Here is a 22,543-nt window from a genome sequence, read left to right on the forward strand (position 1 = left end):
CATTTTGGCTTCATTGCTCTCTGCATGGAAAATATGAAAATGTTAGCTAATCCAATTGTGAAAAACCACCAGTTGTACTATATGTCAGGAGCCTCCTGCACCTCTGTCTGCACTGCAATGATCTGTTTTAAGTAATAACTCCAAACAGACCTGAGTTCACTGTGTTTGTGCGTTTATGTTTGCCTCTTTTAACTATACACTCGCTGGCCACTTCATTAGTTACACCTAGCTAGTACCGAGTTGGACAACTTGTTGCTTTCAGAACTGCTTTAATTCTTCATGGTACAGATTCAACAAGGTGCTGGAAACTTTCCTCAGATTTTGATCCATGTTGATACAACAGCATCACACAGTTTGTGCACATCCCAAGAAGCTACAACATAAGAAGCAACAATACTCGGGTAGGCTTTGGTGTTGTAAATGATGCTCAGTTGGGACTAAGGTGTCCAATGTGTGCCAGGAAGGTCTGCCTCACACCATTACACCAAAACCACCAGCCTAAACTGGTGATACAGAGCAGGATGGATCTATGCTTTTGTTTTGTTCACACCAAAGTGACTCTACCAACTGCCGTAGCTTGCCTCCACCAGTGTGTGAATTCAATTCAATTCAATTTTATTTATATAGCGCCAAATCACAACAAAAGTCGCCTCAAGGCGCTTCATAGATACAGAGAAAAACCCAACAATCATATGACCCCCTATGAGCAAGCACTTTGGCGACAGTGGGAAGGAAAAACTCCCTTTTAACAGGAAGAAACCTCCGGCAGAACCAGGCTCAGGGAGGGGCGGGGCCATCTCCTGCGACCGGTTGGGGTGAGAGAAGGAAGACAGGATAAAAGACATGCTGTGGAAGAGAGACAGAGGTTAATAACAGATATGATTCAATGCAGAGAGGTCTATTAATACATAGTGAGTGAGAAAGGTGACTGGAAAGGAAAAACTCAATGCATCATGGGAATCCCCCGGCAGCCTACGTCTATTGCAGCATAACTAAGGGAGGATTCAGGATCACCTGGTCCAGCCCTAACTATATGCTTTAGCAAAAAGGAAAGTTTTAAGCCTAATCTTAAAAGTAGAGATAGTGTCTGTCTCCCGAATCCAAACTGGAAGCTGGTTCCACAGAAGAGGGGCCTGAAAACTGAAGGCTCTCCCTCCCATTCTACTTTTAAATACTCTAGGAACAACAAGTAGGCCTGCAGAGCAAGAGCGAAGTGCTCTAATAGGGTGATATGGTACTACAAGGTCATTAAGATAAGATGGGGCCCGATTATTTAAGACCTTGTATGTGAGGAGCAGGATTTTGAATTCAATTCTGGATTTAACAGGAAGCCAATGAAGGGAAGCCAAAACAGGAGAAATATGCTCTCTCTTTCTAGTCCCTGTCAGGACTCTTGCTGCAGCATTTTGGATCAGCTGAAGGCTTTTCAGTGAGTTTTTTGGGCATCCTGATAATAATGAATTACAGTCGTCCAGCCTGGAAGTAATAAATGCATGAACTAGTTTTTCAGCGTCGCTCTGAGACAGGATATTTCTAATTTTAGAGATGTTGCGCAAATGGAAGAAAGCAGTCTTACATATTTGTTTAATATGTGCGTTGAAGGACATGTCCTGGTCAAAAATGACTCCAAGGTTCCTCACAGTGTTACTGGAGGCCAAGGTAATGCCATCCAGAGTAAGAGTCTGGTTAGATACCATATTTCTAAGATTTTCAGGGCCGAGTACAATAACCTCAGTTTTATCTGAATTAAGAAGCAGAAAGTTAGCGGCCATCCAGGTCTTTATGTCTTTAAGACATTCCTGCAGTTTAACTAATTAGTGTGTGTTATCTGGCTTCATGGACAGATAGAGCTGGGTGTCATCGGCATAGCAGTGAAAATGTATGCTATGTCTTCTAATGATGCTGCCTAAGGGAAGCATGTATAATGTAAACAGAATTGGTCCTAGCACTGAATGCAAGAGTGAATGAATAGTGGCATTGTAAAGCGCTTTGGGTGCCTTGAAAAGCGCTATATAAATCTAATCCATCATTATTATTATTATTATTTTGCAGCAGAAATAGAAACTAGATAAAGCCTCTGTGGTACAATAGCATCAATTTCCTGTTATTGACTCATAGGAGTGGCATCCTGTGTGACTATTTCCATCCCAGCAGCTTGAAGCAGTCTGATTATATTATTACCTCTGGCATTAGCAAACATTCTCAGAGAACTGCCGCTCAATGGATGTTTTCTCTTTATTTGGACCATCCTCTGTAAACCCTAGAGCTGATTTTGTGGGAAAACCACAGCAGATCAGCATCTTCCCCGTTCTGACGCTCAGTCTGAACTTCGGCAGCTCATCTTTAGCATGCCAAACATAAGTGGAAATGGCTGCTGTCTTAAATGTCGCTCTTACCGTTCACTCATGCAGCATGCAGCATGTTCTGCCTTATTAACTGGCAGTAACTGAAAATATAATAACTGTTGGTGTCTAATGTCCGTAACATTACAACAATTTGCATTTTAGCAAAATGAGGCTCGTGATGTCACAGACATTATGTATAAATTAGAGATGGAATCAACACGTCACAATCATTCATAAAATCTCGTTGTAGTTTCTTATTACACACTTGAAAAAAACTGATTTTTGCCTCCAGCTTTAAGAGTTTTTCTCGATTTTAATGAGGTCAGAGGTTGAGATGCTCTTTCAGTAATTCCAGCATGTATCAAGACTGTAAAACATGACTCGACTTAAATTTTATTTATAAAGAATATCTATTAAAAAAAAAAGAAATGCTGTACAAAAATTAGAATGAATAGAGAAAAACAAAGCAAGGGAATAGATAAGAAATAAGTAAAGCACATGTTAGTAGGTGCTAAACAGAAAAAGGCACCGAGGCTAGGATGAGCAAAAATGTGAGTGAGTCATCTTTAGTTTTAGGTCTACAGGACCACATTCTGTAGACATACATCCTGTAGTGGTATACAAACAGGAGGACCTTGAAATCAATTTTAAACCTCACTGGAAACCAGTGGAGAGAAGCTAAAACAGATACGATATGATCTCTTTATTCGGGCGCATGTGAGAGACCTAGCAGTAATATCTTGAGATGGGGGACAGAGACTGACAGGAACCAGTGTAAAATGAACTGAGCGTGAGTTATTCTGAAATCTTAAGCTTCTCCGTGTCTGGTTCTGACTCTGGGAACTGATAAAAGACCGGATCCAGATGACCTGAGGGATCTGGATGGTTCATACTGGGTCAGGAGGTCATTGATGTATTTTGGTCCTAAACCATTCAGAGCTTTATAGGCCAGCATCAGAACTTTAAAGTCTATCCTTTTTTGCTCCTCCCCTTTGTGAGTGTGGACACTTCATCTCTTTGCTCTTGAATGCTTTGCTTCTTATATTGATTTTTATGCTGATTTTTTCCCTTTTTTCCGTGTGAGCTTACCTGCGATAACTTCTGGACACTTGTAGATCATTAGGACTAGAGTGTTCTTAACAGAAACAGCAACATTTTATGGTTACCTTATCCTCAGCGCTCCGTGTGTCTGTGGCCTAGACACAGCTGAAGCCTGATTACAGCGTCTGGGCACCGAGCAGCCTCAATAGCCTGGAAAGGTGCTAACCGCTAGGCTAACTAGCAACAAGATGCCTTCCCTCTCCACAGATGACTACCACAGCCTCCTGCAGAAGATTGCAGTACTGGAGACAAAAATTCATCGCTTAGAAGTAAACGTGGAGGTAAATGGACTGTGTGGAAATGAAACAACCTTGCCTTTGATTCAAAACAATGGCGATGAGCAAGCTAGTACACAGCTAAGGAGCACAGATAACATGACCAAGAAAGTAGACTCTGTGCATTATTATAAATCCTCAAGTGATAATCCCCCCTTAGACTGTCTTGGTGCAAAACCAAGACATAAATCATGTCTCCTGGAAGGGGGAGGACGTATCACAGGCAGGGCACAGCGAGCTGAAATCTCTGAAACCGACTGGCCTTCACTTCCTACGAGACAGAGAAGCTCTTCTACCCCTGTATACAGGAGGAAACAGGACTGGACAACCGTGAATAGGAAGGTTAACAACAAACCTCCAAAACAACTGAATGTGAAACTGCAGAACAGATTTGCTCCACTATCAAAGGACCCTGGATCTATATCGGACAACCATCCATCTAAAAGCAGCGAAATAAGGTCTGAAAATCTGTTGAAAAGTGAAAGGCCACAGGGAAAGCTAAAGGCTAGGCCTGAAACTCTGATTGTGGGTGACTCTGCTGTAAAGGATGTACAAAGGATGTGCGGTAAGAACACTAAAGTCCTCTGCTTTCCTAACGATATGGTCAACAACCTGAAGGAGAGAATTCTTCAAATTGCAGATGAATATCCAACTGTGACAAACATTGTTCTGCATACAGGGTCAAACGATGTGTCCAAACAACAGTCGGAGGTTCTGAAACGGGACTTTACTGGATTATTAAATACTGTAAACTCTCTGAATGCAGCTGTATTCATCAGTGGACCTGTACCGCCGGTCAGAGGAGGAGACGAGAGATTCAGCAGGTTGTTTACACTGAATAAATGGCTTATATCAGCATGTGCTGACCACTCAGTGCATTTTATCGACAACTTTAATATTTTTTGGGAACGCAGGCATCTGTTCAAAGCAAATGGATTTAATTTTAACAAGTCAGGGGTGAAACTGTTCACCTCCAACTTGTTTTATTCCATACGTCATCCATCTGTGCTTGGTGCCAAGGCTGAGATAAACGAGGAGTTATCTCATAAAGAGGAACAAACAGTACTCCAAGAACAGACAAAGCCCAGCAGAAACCTTGAGGAGGAGCTCCATTTGCCCCCACCCGGGAAGAGCCTCAGAAAGGAGAGACATCCATGGCATCTGAGGAAGAGCCTCAGAAAGGAGAGACATCTAAGGCAAGAAGAGGGGTCCCTATTTGCCTCCAACTCTCTCAACAACACCAACGACCAGGACAAGGGACCACGACCTTCCCCAGTCCCCCAAACCCCTGACAGGCCATCACCCTCCTCCCCCTCCCTTTCTCCCTCCTCCCCACACCTGAAATTCACTGAGGAGATGATGGAGCGGGTCAATGCTGGGCTCAGATCTACCCCCCGTCCCCATCCCTTTTTGTCCCCCATAAACCCCCCACCAGAGCGGCCAAAGGTTCGCCATCGAGCCCCACCCTCAACAGAGCAATCGAAGTCACATTGCCCAGCCTCGCCCCCCTTAGTTCCTCTTCATGCCCTGTCTCCGCAGTCTGATATGTGATATGTGAAGGGTCCGGGCTGTGAGGATTATGGCAGTGATGACTTTTCCCAGGAGAAGCTGGGACCCTGTTTACTAGAAGGTTTTAAAATTTCTGTACTTTTAGGTGACAGGAGACATGTGGCCTGGTCAAAACACAGAGAGCTGCACTCTAAAAGATCTTTAAACATAGTAAACATACCAGCAGATGGAGAAAAACAAACCTCCAGGTTCATTATGAGATTTATAAAGAGAAACTTCACAATTATAATTTACAACTGAGGAATGCAAGGAGGTCCTACTTCTCTGACATCATCACTAAAAACAGCCATAATGCTCGGGTCTTATTTTCTACAGTTGACAGGCTAAAAAACCCCCCTGTGTCAGTGGCAGCTGAACTTCATTCGACCATGGCCTGCAATGACTTTGCCAAATTCTTCACTGAAAAAATCCAAAAAATTAGACAAGCAATTGGTACATCAACAGCAGATCCAGGATATGTACTGTGTCCACCAAAAAACTGTTTAAACACCATGAAACAGTTTCAACCTATTAACAGCAAAGACCTGGAGGACATCTTAGGTCAACTGAACTCCTCCTCCTGCTGTTTAGATGTCCTGCCAACAAGTTTTTTCAAAAAGGTCTCAAAGACTTTAGAGTCAGACCTGTTACAGATCGTCAACTTTTCTTTATTATCAGGTGTGTTTCCAGAATCACTAAAAACTGCTGTAATCAAACCTATACTGAAAAAGGACAATCTTGACAAGACACAAATGAACAACTACAGGCCGATCTCAAATCTCCCGTTTTTAAGTAAGATCATTGAAAAAGCAGTTTCCCAACAGCTCAGTTACTTCTTAAAACAGAATAATTGCTACGATGCCTTCCAGTCAGGTTTTAGACAGAACCACAGCACTGAAACCGCTCTGACCAAAGTGTTTAATGACATATGTCTGAATACAGACAGTGGAAAAATGTCAGTCCTAGTTTTACTGGATCTCAGTGCAGCATTTGATACAGTTGACCACAACATATTACTCAAAAGACTGGAGAACTGGACAGGTCTTTCAGGAACTGTACTAAACTGGTTCAAAACATACGTAGAAAACAGGAAATACTTTGTATCAATAGGTAACTTCACATCTGAGCAGACAAGTATCACATGTGGAGTTCCCCAAGGTTCCATCTTGGGACCCCTTCTGTTTAACATCTACATGCTCCCACTGGCACAGATTATAAACAACAACAAAATAAACTATCACAGCTATGCAGATGACACACAAATATATATCACAATGTCACCAGGAGACCGAGGCCCTGTACAGGCTCTTGGTAAATGCATTGAGGAAATCAATGACTGGTTGTGCCACAATTTTCTCCAGCTAAACAAAAACAAAACTGAGGTAATAGTCTTTGGCGCCAAAGAAAAACGATTACAGGTCACCAGAGAACTTCAATCTATACATCTAAAAACCACAAACCAGGCGAGAAATTTGGGTGTAGTGATGGATGCAGACCTAAACTTAGAAAAACACATTAAGACAATAACAAAGTCAGCTTACTATCACCTCAAGAATATATCAAGGATAAAAGATCTGATGTCTCAACAGGACCTGGAAAAACTAGTCCATGCATTCATCTTTAGTAGGCTTGATTACTGTAACAGCATCTTTACAGGTCTACCTAAAAAATCAGTCAGACAACTACAGCTCATTCAGAACTCTGCTGCTCGAGTCCTCACTAAGACCAAAAAAGTGGACCACATCAGTCCAGCTCTGAGGTCCTTACACTGGCTGCCTGTCCGTCAGAGGATAGACTTTAAAGTTCTGATGCTGGCCTATAAAGCTCTGAATGGTTTAGGACCAAAATACATCAATGACCTCCTGACCCAGTATGAACCTTCCAGATCCCTCAGGTCATCTGGATCCGGTCTTTTATCAGTTCCCAGAGTCAGAACCAGACACGGAGAAGCTGCATTCAGCTTTTATGCTCCTTATATCTGGAACAAACTCCCAGAAAGCCTCAGATCAGCTGAAACACTCAGTTTATTTAAATCCAGGTTGAAGACTCACCTGTTCTCAGCTGCATTTGAATAAAGCACCAAATCCACACTTTAAGCTTAAATTTCAAAACTTACATTTAACTACTGATTTTATCTACTGTTCTGATTTTATCTGTTTTGATTTTATATACTGTTGTTTGTTTGTTTGTTAATTAGTTAGTTAGTTTATTTGCTTGTTTTATTCAATTTTAAATCATGCTTTTTATTTGTTCTTGTTTCTAATGTCTCTGTAAAGCACTTTGAATCACCTTGTTGTTGAATTGTGCTATACAAATAAACTTGCCTTGCCTTGCCTTGCCTAAATAAAAAAAAACCTTTGATGGAACTGTTTCTATTTTATCTTCATCCAGCTGAAGAGGCTCACGCCATTCGAGGTCTTGCAGAAAGTATTGTGAAGTGATGTCGCTTATGAAACATTGTTACCTTAGTGAAATTGTATGTTTCAAGCTTCTGGTTGGCCAGCACATCAAACACACCTGTCAGTACGTTTAGAAACATCATCACTCACTGCACCACTACCAACTCCATGTTTCCAGTTTGTGTTATGTTTGTAGTATTCCGATAAAGCTGCCCAATCCCCCTCTGTCCCTTGCAGATTTCATCTTGTGATCAGTTCACTGAAGTGAGATAAGTAGGTTAGCAGGAGAAGGAGAAGATCACGCTTAGTTAATTAAGCTGAGAGATTACTCTGTGTCACAGTGAGTGGTAGAGAGTGCAGAGGCAAAACAGAATAGCTTGGTAGTGTCTCTTTAATATGAGGGATTTATTAGAAGTCAGTATTTTAAAACTATTCTTTAAGTGTCTGTGAAGTGAGGACAGCAGTTCCTGCAGCTCTGATGTAGGATTTCAGGTCCTCAGCAGTTTGTGTAATCTCATTTTTATAGCCACCTCAACACAACACAGCACATAAGCCATCAATCTAGGGCAACACATATACATATACAGGATTTACACACCCTTTTTTATCTAACCAACGAGTGTGTGTTGGTAGCAACACAGCTGTCTCATGACAAATGTAGAAGAGACTTATTCCTAGTGTAGTCAAAGCATGTTTTAAGTTTCACATCCACTTACATTCATAAATAATTTACTAAGTCAGTGAACTAGTTCAAACCTCATCAGTGTAGCATGCAGAGAATGTAACCACCCACAGTCTATCCTGATAACCGTGCTGCATTGTGCTCATTTTGTGTGGGAAGATTTTTTTCTGCTTCAGTGGACTGATGTGCAGTTTAACTGTAAGTGCACACGTATATGACAATGGTTGGTTGACTCTGTCTGAGTGTGGTTCTGCTGGAGGTTTCTTCCTGTTAAAAGGGTGTTCTTCCTTTCCACTCTCACCAAGTGGCTCCTCACAGGGGTTCATTGAATTGTTGGGTTTTCTCTGTATTTTTGTAGGGTCTTTGCTTTACAATATAAAGCACCCTGAGTCATACGTAGTTGTGATTTGGCGCCATACAAATAGAACTGATAGCTTCTTCTTTGCATTATAGAGTTTTAACCTGTATCTGAATGGCACTATGAACTGTGTTCACAGACAGTAATCTCTCTCATTTAATGCAATGCCACCTGAGGGCCCAAAGATCACAAGTATTAGCCTTGTCCCTTGTGGACAGAGATTTCTCCAGATTCTCTGGACTTATTGACAACAGTACGTATGCACTGTAAAAGAGATATTCAAAGTCTCTCTTAATCTGAAATTGCTCTCTGATTTGTTGTTGTTCTTTTTTGCAGATTGGTGAGCCTCTGCTGATATTTGTTTCTGATAAACTCTACATCTCTAAGATGCTCCTTTTATACCCAGTCGTGTTACTGATGTGTTTTTGATTAACCTAATTAGTTACAAAAACTCATCTTTTTAAACTTGCTTTTGGTTGATTTTTATTTTTGTTTTAGCTTCTGTGAAGCACTTTGTGATTTTTGTCTTGAAGGGTGCTATATAAATACAACTTTACTTACTTGTTTTGCAGAAATTGAAGAATTGGACTGCATTTTATTAAGGCTGATAAACCTTGTTGGGTTCAAGACAAAGATACTGAAGTTTTGATGTCAGGTTAACTCTAAGTTATTTATGTAAAACTCCACATTTCTGCCATCTGTGCTGAAGACTGTAGAGATGACAGTGGACTTCAGGAGACATCCTTCAACACTGCTCCCCCTAACCATATCAGACAGCCCGGTGTCAATTGTGGCAATCTTCAAGTTCTTGGGTACCACCATCTCCCAGGACCTGAAGTGGGAGACCAACATCTCCTCCATCCTCAAAAACACCCAGCAGAGGATGTACTTCCTGATACAACTGGGGAAGTACAGTCTTCCACAGGAGCTGCTTATCCAGTTCTACACTGCAGTCATTGAAACAGGACAGGAGCAGACTGTAGCGGACTGTACGGGCAGCAGAAAGGATCATCGCCGCCCCCCTGCCCTCCATCCAGGATCTGTACCTCTCAAGAACCAGGAAACGGGGAAAATCATCACAGACCCCTCACACCCTGGACACAGACTTTCTCTACCTGCTGCCCTCTGGCAGACAGTACAGAAGCCTGCAGACCAGGACCACCCGACATAGGAACAGTTTCTTTCCCCTCACCATCTCCCTCTTAAACAGTTGAACTGTCACACTGCTCACACTGCCAGACTGCAACTGCACCTTATGTACATTCTGTAGTATTCATTCCATTTCATTTTATCCTGTATTTTATGTGTATAAAATTTAGATGCTGTGATTTCAATATTAATTTAAAAAAAAATGACCACTGAGGGTGGCACAGTGGTGCAGTGTTTAGTATTGTTGTCTACACGTCAAGGAGGTTCTGGTTTTACACTTCCTGGTTGGCTGAGGCCTTACTGCGTGAGGTTTGCTTGTTTTCCCCGTACCTGCGTAGGTTCAAAATCCTTAAAGCAACTTTGTTTACTAATCCTGCCCTCCATGCCCCTCCCACCTAAATATACAACTACTTAAAGGCACCTGGAAAGGTCCCAATGAGATTAAATGGATAAAATCCCTGCTGCTTGTCCTGATCTTCTGGTCGTAAAGTCCAATGTGTTGTCTTTGCTGTAACAAACAGAGGAAATTCCTTCTGTCCCCTAACTTCCAGGAGTCACCATATCAGCCACAGCTGAGCCATCAAACAGGAAAACCCCGTTTTCCCTGGGATGTCAGAAGTGGCTGCAGGATCAGATATTCGTGGATTTACCATGTGTTGATTACATCCCTTTCTCAGAGTCTTTCTTTTAATGGTTGTTTTCCTCTTTCTGTTCTGTTGCATTTCCTGTCTTGGACCACAGCTGATATGGCTTGCTCAGAGAACGCTCAGCTGCAAACATGTTTGCAGAGCTCCTGCTATAGTGTCAGCTCTCTCTCAAAGTGCACAAAGGGTAATAAAACATTCCCATTTTCTCAGGAAAAAACAGCCAAAGCGTGGAGCTCACTGAAGAATCTGGACTATCCTGGGATTAAAGATGACTGCCCTAAAGGTGAGAAGACACCCAAACCCCAGCAAAACATGAACTTAAATGTAGGAGGGAAAGTGTTTTACATTCCAAGAATGTGTGCAGTTAGATATCCTAACACTCGAATAGGTTCCTTAGCTCTCTGCCGGGACCAGGCAAAACTCCTCACCCTCTGTGATGACTACTCTGTGTGCAGCAACGAGTTCTTCTTTGACCGGGATCCTGCCTTCTTTCACCACATCTGCCATTTCTATGCAACCGGAGTGCTTTGGATCATAGTGGAAATGTGTCCCATCAGCTTTGAGGAAGAAATTGCATACTGGGGCCTGAGCCTGAAGGACACACAGCTCTGCTGTTGGATGGTGTTTCAGGAGAAGGTAGATGAGTTGAAGGAGAACCTGGAGGTGGAAAGAGAACTAATGGCTGAGGTCGAGGTAAAGTACAATGATGATTATTTCAAGGACATGATGTTTGGGGACGTTCGGATGACTATGTGGAACATTGTGGAGAATCCGTACTCGTCAACTCTTGCGAAGACTTTCACTCTGCTCTCTAACCTTTTCGTGCTCTTGTCCATCGCTTCAATGTGTCTCAACACTGTGGAAGAACTACAGTCGTACAGAATCGATGACAAAACCTACATGGAGTGGGGAGAGATCGTCACCATTGTGTTCTTCACCTTTGAGTATTTGATTCGTCTCATCACCACTCCTGACATTGTATTATTTTTGAAGAGCGGACTTAACTTTGTGGACATGGTTTCAGTCATGCCTTATTTTGTCCAGATCATCTTTGAAGCCTTTACTGACTCCGAGGATGTGAGTGCACAAGAAGACCTCAGGGCCATGGCCCGGGTCAGTAAGCTCAGCCACGTCCTCAAAATTGTCAAGTTGCTGCGGATCTTTCGGATTTTGAAGCTAGCCCGCCACTCGACCGGCATGAGGGCCTTTGCATTTACTCTGCGGAGGTGCTACCAGGAGGCCTATTGCATTTTTCTCTTTATCGCCTTGGGAATCTTCACATTCTCTGCTCTTCTGCATTCAGCAGAAAGGGAAACCGAAGGCTCTCCCATCAGCAGTATCCCGTACGCCTGGTGGTGGGCAGCAGTAAGTATCACTGTCTGTAGCTATAAACTCCACATCTCCACGTCTGCCTTTGACTTTTTCTTTCTAAGCAAACATCTGCCTATTATGTGCGCTAATAAAAGAAAGGTTCAACACCAGCCGGCCAGGCTTCTACCTTTCTACCTTTAAAAACCCGCCTTCCAGCCAAATGGCTTTTAGCTAGGCTTTAGCTTCAGCCAAGTGGAAGCTAAATTGGCTAGTCATTCATATGTAAATTAGGTTGTTATCTGGGAATTCTGGAGGGGAGTGGGGGTGTGTGAATGAGGGGGTGGGGGAGCTGCTAAAAGCTGTGAACTTCCTTTTGTGTTCGTCTTGATGCATTCTCAATCATCCAGGGAAATAAATCTCCAAAAGTCACCAACTTGGAGTGTTTCAGTTTGCCATCTTAGGGAGAAATCAACAGACATGGGTGTATGTCCTTTGTTGCTGAGATTTATTGATAAAAACAGTACAAAAAACCAACCATTTGTACACATATTTACAAATAATAATAAAAAGTGAGTGAGTACATTTCAACATTTTCAGCAATCACTCACAATCCTGGCACTGCCATGGAGGCAGTTGGCAGTTAGAAATTAGCAATCATTCTCACACACCCACTCCCCTCCAGAATTCTCAGGTAACAACCTAATTTACATATGAATGACTAGCCAATTTAGCTTCCACTTGGCTGAAGCTAAAGCCTAGCTAAAAGCCATTTGACTGGTAGGCGGGTTTTAAAGGTAGGTTTTAAAGGTAGAAAAGCCAACTGGCTGCTCTCGGGGGCTCTAAGTGTCAAAGAAATGTGTACTACAGCACCTAACCCAAACCAGCCGCTTATTTCCTTTTGCAGTCTTTTTTCACCTACCTACTCTTCCCCTGAGCAATAAGTTGAACGTTCTAACACCTACAAGTGTGACTTTCACCTGTCTAGAAATGTAAATACTCTCTAGATCAAAGGTTATTATTCCACTACTTATTAGTCAAACACAGAAATTAATTGATTTTCACAAATGTAACATGCAGTGATCTGTACTTATGTTTGGCTTAAAAAACTAAATTCTTCTCAGCATTTTTTTAGTCTATTTGCATAAATTTCTTAAATGTCATTTCATGAAAGGCAAACCCTGCCCAAACTGTTTTCTCATAAAGAATTAGAAGATGGCAATCCTAACACTGGTCAACGGAAGTGGTCTGCTGTCTGTGCTTTTTCTTAAGTATTTTGACACCTGCTAGAGCCACAAAGAGGCTAGGGTGTAGGTTTTGATGGAAGCAGCAGCCTGATTGTACAGAACTGTCCAATAAAGTTACACATTTTAATGTTTATACTTGCACTGCAGACTTCAGATAATGTCTTTGTGTTGCTTTTGAAGTGAAATTAAACAAGTAAGTGTCGATTCAGCAGACATTTTCAAGGCCAGCTGTACTACTTGTTAGTGTAAACTTTTAATTCATTCTTAGAATCAAAAATAACTCTGATTAAAGGAAACATTCCTGGAAACTGAACATAGGATTTTGTTTCCCCTTTTCTCTCTCAGGTCAGTATCTCCACTGTGGGCTACGGGGATGTGGTTCCTGTAACTATCCTGGGCCGCATCGTGGCCTTTGGATGCATTACTTTTGGGATAATCCTCAACGGCATGCCGATTTCTTTCCTGTTTAACAAGTTCTCTGATTACTACAGCAAACTAAAGACCCAAGCTTACAATTCTACCTCAGTCCAGCGCCGCTTTCAGCTTAAGAAGAGACTCAAGCGTAAAATGGATGCATGGTTCCATCCCTTTGAAGAAGATGACACCACAGCCCAATCCCCCATGCTAAGTGCATCTCATACATGACCACTGTGTACTGTGAACGTGCTGCAGCCTCAAGCTGCCTTCAAAAGTTAAAATGTGGTGCAAAAAAATTAAACCTAGCACATGTGAACGAGGGCAGGAAGAGGAAGTGGAAAGTTTCTTTGTACTGATGCAATTTCAGGCCTGGTAGTTTCACAACTACCACATGCACCACTGTTTCTTTTTCATTTTGTATGTATCTTGTATGTAAGTAATTCATGCGATTGAAAAGGAGCCTGGATGTCCAACCCAGGTATTTTAACCTCAGGTGAATCCATCGTGATGCTTATCTTCCACCTGACACCAGTGAATTATAAATAATGAATGCCTGCCAATGACACCTTCTTTTTTAAGTATGTGTCACATGCGACTGCGACATACCAAACAGGGCTAAAAGGGGTTTCTGGTTACCATATAGGTTACACTGTAGATTTCCCGCTAAAGCAAAATTGTACTAAGGAATAACGACCTTGACACGATGTTTTGGTGAAGGTCAAATCAAACGTTTCTGGATAAAATGTGAGCAGGTTTTGACATGTGCCAAGAGGAAAATGTATTCTCTCTGTTCCCAAATGACTTGGGATTAATAAAAACAAATGAATACAACAAAACTTGCATCTATTATGTTGCAGTATGTTAGCCTCAAAGGTTAAGTAATAAATTACCAACAGTTTTTAAAAACTGTCCTTAAAATAGATGTTTATTGAAAGAGAGTTGCATTTTCTGTGCAGTTTCTTTACACTCACTGCTTGATGCCTGATAAAAGAAAATGTTTATATGGCCTTATCTGAGCTCTGTACCAGGAAAATAAAAGGTCATTTTCACATTTAATGTCTGGGGGGAGGACTTCACAACAGTTCCTGTCATTAGACTGGTGCTCCCAGTTCTTAACAGTGTTTACTGTAAACATTTCTATACGTTACTTTTATTTTGCCTTGTGTGTCCTGTGGAAATTCCATTTTTTTAAAGTCTTGATGCATGCTCAATCATAGCAAGTAAAATAGTAAAAGATATAACAGCAATGGGCTGTGAGATCAGTTTCAAATGCGTCCTAGCTGTTCCCGTACTCCTGACACACAAGGGATCACTAAAGTGCTTAGGCAGCAGTTGTCCTTCTCTCCTGGATACCTTGGAGCTTTCTTTTTGCCAAAGCTGGGAAGGCTTTGACAAATGTTCAGCTGGGCCTACTCAGGGCCTTCTTGATGTGATGTTCTTCTGCTTTCCTGGCCACTCGGTCTGTGGGGATGTAATTTGCTCTGTGTTGTAGTGTCCTGATGACACCCAGTTTATGCTCCAATGGATGATGAGAGTCAGACTGATTACACTGATCCATGTGTGTTTACAGAACACAACACCTTCTCAAAAAAATCCAAGGTGTTCTGGATATGGTGTTTAGAGCTGCCTGCTAACGGATTGAGGATTGAAGCCAGAAACTTTGACATGTTATAGGGGACCGAGTTGATGATACAGACAATTGGTCTGTATGTAATTGGGGAGATTTAAATGCTTGTAGCTGTGCAATGCCCGACCATTTGGTTGAAAAGGAAGCTCAAATCTTTAACTGGATAATGTGATCTTTCATAAATTCTGCTAAAGGATTTCCTTAGACTGCGTTGTGTAAAATGCTACTAGTGGATGTATAAATGGTGAATACCTCAATCACCCAAGCACTTTTTCTAAGTACTTTCTATCAAACATCCACACGCATTCAAAATCCAGTGGATTCAGTATCTTATCCAAGGATACTTTAACATGCAGACCAGAGCAGCCAGGAATTAAACCACCAACCTTCTGATTAGTTGATGACGTGCTCCACCTCCTACAGCTACAGCTAACCTAATAGGGAATAACCTTTACTTTTAAGGTTTTATTATTAGGTAATCATAGTACATTTTATTTAAGCAGCGTCTTAATGATATTGTAATACTTATACTTCATTTAAAGTATTATAATATCATATATCCTATAATAATCACAAGTAATATTATTTCTATAGATATTTGTTATTAATCAACAGTCAAAGTAATTGAAATTGTGAAAGAAAATAGTCATAGCGGGATGATCGCAGATCGTTACCGACAGGCAATAGATGAGGAGATGACGCACGGGGCGGACAGAACAACGCCCTGCAGTGCAGGGACCTGAGCTTTTCAGCCACCGGATTCTGGATTCACTATTAGTCTGACTTCACTACAGACACAGGAGAGGGGCGATCTTCTTAAACTTGTAAGTACTGTACACAGCAGCTTCGCGAAGTGCTGTCTCTGTGCCCGTGCGCGTCCTCGAATAAAGTTTCCGTAAAGTAACGGGATCTGGCATAGGGAGCATCACATGTTTAGTTTGTACTCGGCGTAATTGGGATATATTACTGGCTATAATAACACAGTTTCCTGAGAAATTACGCATAGACGACAAATGCTGTTTAAAAAAAATTTTTTTTGGAGTGTCGCTTTTTAAAATCTCTTATTTTATGAATCTTAACTGTCCCCTAGATTAGTTTACAATAGTTTAGGCATGACTCGCTATTTGAGAACTCGACGAAAGCTAAAGATAAATGTCTTCTGATGCTTCAGCCATGCGCGACGTGTTACTTTGCTTACTCTGCTTACTTTGGCTTCCACAAACTCTGTCTGGTTTGTGGAAGCCAAAGGAATTTAAAAAGTCCTTTTACAAACTAATAATCGTCGCTTAAAGCTCGACTATTGTCCATTCAACAATATGACACTATGTAAAAAAAAAAATCAAAAATCAAAAAATGGACTTAAATGTTCACCAATGCTTCTTTTAATCTCCCGATGGTTTATAAAAATTACATTTGTTTAATACGCCTTCTGTGTGATGGAGCTGGCAGATATTAACTAAATACTAAATGGCACCATATTAAAACAAACTGGAGAACACAGACAACAAAGACCAAACAACAAAAATATAATATAATATTTGGCAAAAAGATTACAGCCTGTGGCTACTGATGCTTTGATGACAATACACTATGAAAGGATTTAATAAGAAATATATATAATAACCATCGGACTTGCAGATTAAAAAGTAAATAGGCATATCTTCTAAATCTCTTCAAATGACTGTTGTACCTGGACATGTTCAAGACTGAAAGGAGCTCTCATTGTCTGAAAGTAGAAACACCACAAAGTAAAAACCACATTACAAGTGAAAGTCTTAACCAGACAAGTGTACTTAAAACCTGTGCAATCATTCTCTACCTTGTCCAGAAGACTAATTTGACTGCTGTTTATCATTTTGCTTTTTACAAAACTAGCCTTCTGTATTCGTGAGTCTGCACAGTATGTAACTGGTTAACAATTGTCCTTTGTATTGTAACAGGAAATTGAAATAAGCATAGAAATATTCAGCGATCCTAGTAAATAACACTTTCACACACAGCAAAAATAATTTTAAAATAGGCCTATATGTTATTCATCTTTTTAATTGTTTTTGATGTCGTGGCTGTCACAAATCAAATACTCACGACACTGTGCAGTTAACTTCCGTTTTCCAGTCCATTTTTGTGGAATCCAAAGCTAAGCCCATTGTTCCTGACTTTACCCTGATGTTGTGCCAACTACACAAAAATCACGCAAAACAAAAGAGTGTCACGATCCTGGGTCTTAGGACCCAGTGTTTTGAGTTTTAGTTCATTTTGATGTTTATAGTATGTTTAGCTCATTAGGCCTCCTATGTTGATTTGCTTATTAGTTCCCCCTTGTGTTTCAACCCATGTTAAGTCTCCCCTGCCCTTCATGTCTCTCTGTGCCCCCTCTGTTCTGTTTATGGTGTGTCTTTGCATGTTTGAGTTTCTTGTTTTCTGTCACCCTGCATTGTGCATTATGTTCTCATGGTTGGTCTTTTGTTACTCCCTCTAGTCTAGTCTCTTGTGTTCAAAGCTGAGTATTTCCCTCTGTGTATTTTGGTTCTTAGACCTCTGCCTTATGGTTTGTCTCTGTTTCTTAGTTGCTGTCTCCACTGTGTCTAGTTCGCGTCTCTGTGTGATACTTCCTGTTTTACTTTGAAGGTCCATGCCTCATGTGAGTGTTTCTAGTTTTGCGTCTCTGTCTCGTCCAGTCCTGATTTCTCCCAGCTGTGCCCTCCTTCTGTGTCTCATTCCCTCGTTATCCCTCTGTGTATTTAAGCCCTGTGTTTCTCTTTGTCAGTGTCGTAGTCTCCATCATAGCTGTGTGATTTTTCCCTGTGGCTCTTTGTGCTTTAGTTTTCCCAGTTTAGTTTATTTTGTATTGTTTTTCGTGTCCCACTTCACGCCAGCAATAAAGCTGTGTTTTTTGAGTTTACCTTTTGTCTCTGTGAGTTTGCGTTTGGGTCCTCTCCTGCCTGCCACACAGCCGAAACATGACAAAGAGGAAGAAAACTAGTAACAGTTAAAATGGTCAACACTGAAAATTCTGCTTTAACCTCCTAAGACCCGAACTCTTCCACGACATGCATTTTTAATTTCTCCTTGATATTTGGGCATGTTGAGGCCCAATTAATGTAAAAACAAAGAATTACCAGATTTTTTTAAAAAGAAAAATAAGAGCCACATATGAGGATATTTGTTTAAAATTTTGATAGAACAGTAGCAATATAATGTCCTTGTAAGTAGAAATCAGGCCCATGTTGAGCAAAATTGAGTATTTTGGTCTAAATAACCCAAAATGTGATGTCCACATATGTGGACACCAGGTCCTAGGAGGTTAATAACAACATAAAGCAATCTGCCGCAGCTGTCCTACCGCACTAACATGCTTAAGGATTGCTGAACACTGTTACACTGCACATTTTGAGTTTTATTGCTGTCAGATTTGCATTTAAAAAACACACAAAAGCCTGTGTGGACTGGGAACTCCCTTTTCTTTCTTTCTTTTCCCCCGCTTCTTTCAGAATGACTGTGTGGTTTTATTACTCAATGTCAGAAACCACCTATGTAACATATTCCATCCATTCTGAGGACACAAAACAACATTTGATTTATTTTTATTTTGTGTGACAGCATCCTGTGTGTGGATTTTTCAGGCACATGTCCAGCTGCTTCATGTCTGCTCTGAAGCTCGGTCTCCTCACTCCTGCTGGCTTGTCACTCTGAGAGTCATGTCGTGGTGCAGGTGAGTTTGCATTCCTGTTGCCCAAGTGTTTTTGTATGTTTTTTCGTGGGAGGGTGTTGCCTTCATTTCAAATTAAAACCAAAATGTTAGTTTTGCATAAGTGTTAAGCCACAGCCCATGAGGTGTCAGGGCTACAGCAAAGAATTTGATAATTAAAATGATGCTTCAGTCTTTTGCAAAACAAACATCAACTGTACTGTAAAAAGGATGTGTGAAAAACATATGCTGTTACATGCGTGTCGCATTTTGTGTGCATGCACAAATATTTTCAACACAACACATGTTCTGTTTAATTTAAAACAGGAAGATGAATGCTTTGAATGGTCAACCCATGTGCACCACACGGTCTACCATTAAGGCACCAGCATTAGCTCTGTTGGAAGGAATATAACACCCATTGCTGCATTTTAAGCTGTTTGAGGATTGATTTTAACAGGTGAAACCTCAGTGTAGATCTCAGCCTGCAAACACGATCACACCAAAGTGACACAACCCTTACTGATACAGTATCACATTACAAGACAAGACAAAGGCAACATTATAATAAGGCCCATTGTAACGATCACTGAGCTAACACTGGTACGTGATCATTCTAGAGTTAAAGTGCACTCTGTCCTCATGTTTCAGGAAATCACAAGTTTACTCTTAAAACCACATTCAGAGCAAAGGATCATATTCTGAAAAATAATTTCACCTTATGCCTATGCCACAGATATAGAGAGCAATTGTAACATACAAACAAGTCAACAAGTGTTTTAAAAACCACTGTATTGTTAGCTAATAAAGGGAACATAGGTTTATGTTCAGCAATACTCTGACAAAACAAATTGCAAGTTCCCTGCAAGTTATGCCCTTGTCAGTGCAATGTATGCTACAGTTGCGGGTTTAACCACATCACCCTAAAGGAACTTTCAAGAAGAATGCGAGGGTCTTATGCACTGCACAAGTAGTACGTAAATCTATAAGGCTTTGGCTCACATCTTTGTGTTCACTGCATGCTTGTACTTGCTTCTAATCAATAACTTCCTCAATAAGTTAGTCTAGTTTCATTCTGATCTTAATTAATCTCTGTCTTTTGTCTTGTCGCTACAGAGTTTTGAAGATGAAAACCATCAGGGCAAGAAATGTATTGATGGTGGTAGCACTCGGGCTTTTGCTCCTTCACCTTTGCAAAGATTTTGTTGACCATAAAACTATAAGTTTCCACGTAGATGTTAGAGAGGACCACAGCCGACTGACGCAAAACACCAAAAACAGCACATATGTATTCTCATGGCCAAAATGTCAACAAAAAACATCTGCTGCCAACATCGCTGAGTTCAACTCTTTGCCTAATTCTATCAAGGATTTCCTCTACTATCGCCACTGTCGCCACTTCCCCATGCTACTGGATGTTCTGGACAAATGTGGAGGAGCTGATAAATCTGGAGAAGTCTTTCTTCTTCTGGTCATTAAAAGCTCTCCGGGGAACTATGAACGCAGAGAGGTGTTGCGCAAAACGTGGGGTGAAGAGAGGTTACACAACGGTGTGTGGATTCGACGGATCTTCATCTCAGGAACGACAGAGAGCGGGTTTGAGAAGGAAAGGCTGAACAAACTCCTGGAGCTGGAGCAACAGGAGCACAACGACATCCTCCAATGGGATTTCAGTGACACATTTTACAACCTTACATTGAAACAGATACTCTTCCTTGAATGGATGGAAAGGAACTGTCCCAATGCTCACTTCCTGTTGAATGGTGATGACGATGTCTTTGCCAACACAGACAACATGGTCGAGTATCTGCAAAGCCTCAAGGACAATGATGGAAGCCAGCACCTCTTTACTGGCCATCTGATCCAAAATGTTGGCCCTATTAGATCACCAAACAGCAAGTACTATATTCCTGTTCAGGTGCAGGAGTCAAACTCATACCCTCCTTATTGTGGTGGCGGGGGCTTCCTCCTCTCTGGCTATACAGCTTCAGTCATTTACAATATGTCCCAGTCTATTACCATTCTTCCCATTGATGATGTTTACATGGGGATGTGTCTGGCCAAGGCAGGACTTGGCCCCACTTCTCACATGGGCGTCAAGACAGCAGGACAACGCGTTCCATCCCACAGTTTAGACCAATACCATCCTTGCTTTTATAAAGAGGTTTTACTTGTGCACAGATTCCTTCCAGCTCAGATGTATCTAATGTGGCACAGAGTACATGATCCAAATCTAAGATGTGGTCTCTCCAGCCAAAAACATTTGTAGCACCAAACTTTAACTTCTAGGCAATAATAGAGCTTAGTGATGTTCCGGTTCCTCCTGCTTCCAGCTCAAATGAACATGTAAGTGTTTGTTTCACATACTGAAAAGAGAAAAAACTTTTGCTGGACAGAAGGGACTGGCACATACCAAATGAGTTGACAACATTTGAACAGGCAGGACTGGCTGTTGCGTTACAATACAATGCATTATATTTTGTCTTTGTCTCACCAAATCTTGTACCTTTCTTTACCAGATTGTCTAATATTACTTAATAGGTACTATACTGGTTGGATTGCTAGATTTTTCTTTTGCTTGAAATGCCCACTTACTGCACAGAAAGAATGAATGTGAATTTTAAGTAGCCATCAAGTGTAAAGTTACGCCTCATTTTGAGAATTCTCATTGGAAAATGAGTCCACATTTAAGGTCATTGGGTCTGATTTTCTATATTTTAGTATCACATAAAGTTCAGCATAGCTACAGCTGATACAGACTAATAAAGGCCATGTTTTAGTAGACAAAAGCTGCCAGCTAGAGTGCAGCCGTGTGTTAGCTACCTTGTCCTGAGATTAAGGACATGAAAAATGGCCAAGAATTGAAAAGTTGGCTCTATATTGCATAATTTACTGAATTTCCATCACGTAGAAAATGAGCCAGGTGTAAGGAGAGTTACCAAGTTAATGTTAGCTGCCTGTAAATCAAATGTGAATTTTAAGAGCTGATTGTAATATTTAATTCATACTTTCTGTTGGAGTTTTTCTGTATGTCGCGTGCCAGCCAGTGTGAAAATCATGAACAGATGACATATAATCAACCAATTCAAATGTAAAGCATTGCAGAGTACTATGGTTCATCTGTATGGGTCTTTTCATGCTACGATTGTATGGAGGAAAGTACATTTTGCGGGTTAAATTGGTTATAAGAGCTGGGTATTTATTTACAATAAAATACAGCAATGATATGAAAACATTTTATTTATGTATTGTTTTTCTGCACAAAGTTACAAAGTGCTTAAAATATACTGAGACTTCTCCAAAAATAAATACATACATTAAATAAAACAGGACAAATAACAATGCAATTCATCACCTAAAAAGAACGATTGAACTCATGTTTGAGTTGGTTTGATATTTTAAGTTCTACATTTGGTAAATTTTACACTGCAGTTTAATTGTACCTGTAAACTTCTGAACAATGCCCAGCTCTAGATCTGACGCTTGTGTTGCCGCAGATATCATCCAAAATAATTTCTCAGGGTTTCTTAAGAATAAAAGGTGTAATATATATATATATATATATATATATATATATATATATATATATATATATATATATATATATATATATATATATATATATATATATATATATATATATATATATATATATATATATATATATATATTATATTCTTAATCCTCTTTGTTCTGTTAAGCCTTCTTTATTTTGTTTGTTTCAGCCTCAATATTTCTGTTACACAAAGGGA

At 40.6% G+C, this 22,543-nt stretch overlaps 2 protein-coding genes across 4 annotated transcripts; both read left to right on the forward strand.

Moving 5' to 3' along the window:
• The first annotated feature begins 10,378 nt into the window (after positions 1 to 10,378).
• LOC113006645 (potassium voltage-gated channel subfamily V member 2-like) lies at positions 10,379 to 14,283 on the forward strand. The gene is made up of 2 exons (XM_026142723.1): positions 10,379 to 11,869; positions 13,405 to 14,283. The coding sequence occupies exons 1-2, from the start codon at positions 10,604 to 10,606 to the stop codon at positions 13,702 to 13,704; spliced, it is 1,566 nt and encodes a 521-aa protein (XP_025998508.1). The 5' UTR covers positions 10,379 to 10,603; the 3' UTR covers positions 13,705 to 14,283.
• A 1,444-nt stretch (positions 14,284 to 15,727) lies between these two features.
• On the forward strand, positions 15,728 to 22,328 carry LOC113007066 (N-acetyllactosaminide beta-1,3-N-acetylglucosaminyltransferase 3). Of its 3 annotated transcripts, none has more exons than XM_026143428.1 (3): positions 15,728 to 15,927; positions 18,704 to 18,815; positions 19,908 to 22,328. In XM_026143428.1, exons 2-3 carry the CDS (start codon positions 18,802 to 18,804, stop codon positions 21,058 to 21,060), a joined length of 1,167 nt encoding a protein of 388 aa, XP_025999213.1. In that variant the 5' UTR covers positions 15,728 to 15,927; positions 18,704 to 18,801; the 3' UTR covers positions 21,061 to 22,328. The 3 variants fall into 3 exon arrangements, with proteins under 3 accessions (XP_025999213.1, XP_025999212.1, XP_025999211.1); XM_026143427.1 differs by having other exon boundaries at positions 18,727 to 18,815; XM_026143426.1 differs by lacking the exon at positions 15,728 to 15,927 and adding an exon at positions 17,715 to 17,744 and having other exon boundaries at positions 18,727 to 18,815.
• Positions 22,329 to 22,543: the final 215 nt, after the last annotated feature.

The sequence above is a fragment of the Astatotilapia calliptera genome, chromosome 15 (assembly GCF_900246225.1).
Source record: "Astatotilapia calliptera chromosome 15, fAstCal1.2, whole genome shotgun sequence".
In the NCBI taxonomy this organism is placed as follows: Eukaryota; Metazoa; Chordata; class Actinopteri; order Cichliformes; family Cichlidae; genus Astatotilapia; species Astatotilapia calliptera.

Excerpts from the sequence above, each read along its gene's own strand:
- LOC113006645 (XM_026142723.1), top strand. The coding sequence starts at position 10,604 with ATGGCTTGCTCAGAGAACGCTCAGCTGCAAACATGTTTGCAGAGCTCC. Across the intron at positions 11,870-13,404 it reads ACGCCTGGTGGTGGGCAGCA|GTCAGTATCTCCACTGTGGG; the intron begins GTAAGTATCACT and ends TTTCTCTCTCAG.
- LOC113007066 (XM_026143426.1), top strand. Across the intron at positions 18,816-19,907 it reads AGAGTCATGTCGTGGTGCAG|AGTTTTGAAGATGAAAACCA; the intron begins GTGAGTTTGCAT and ends TTGTCGCTACAG.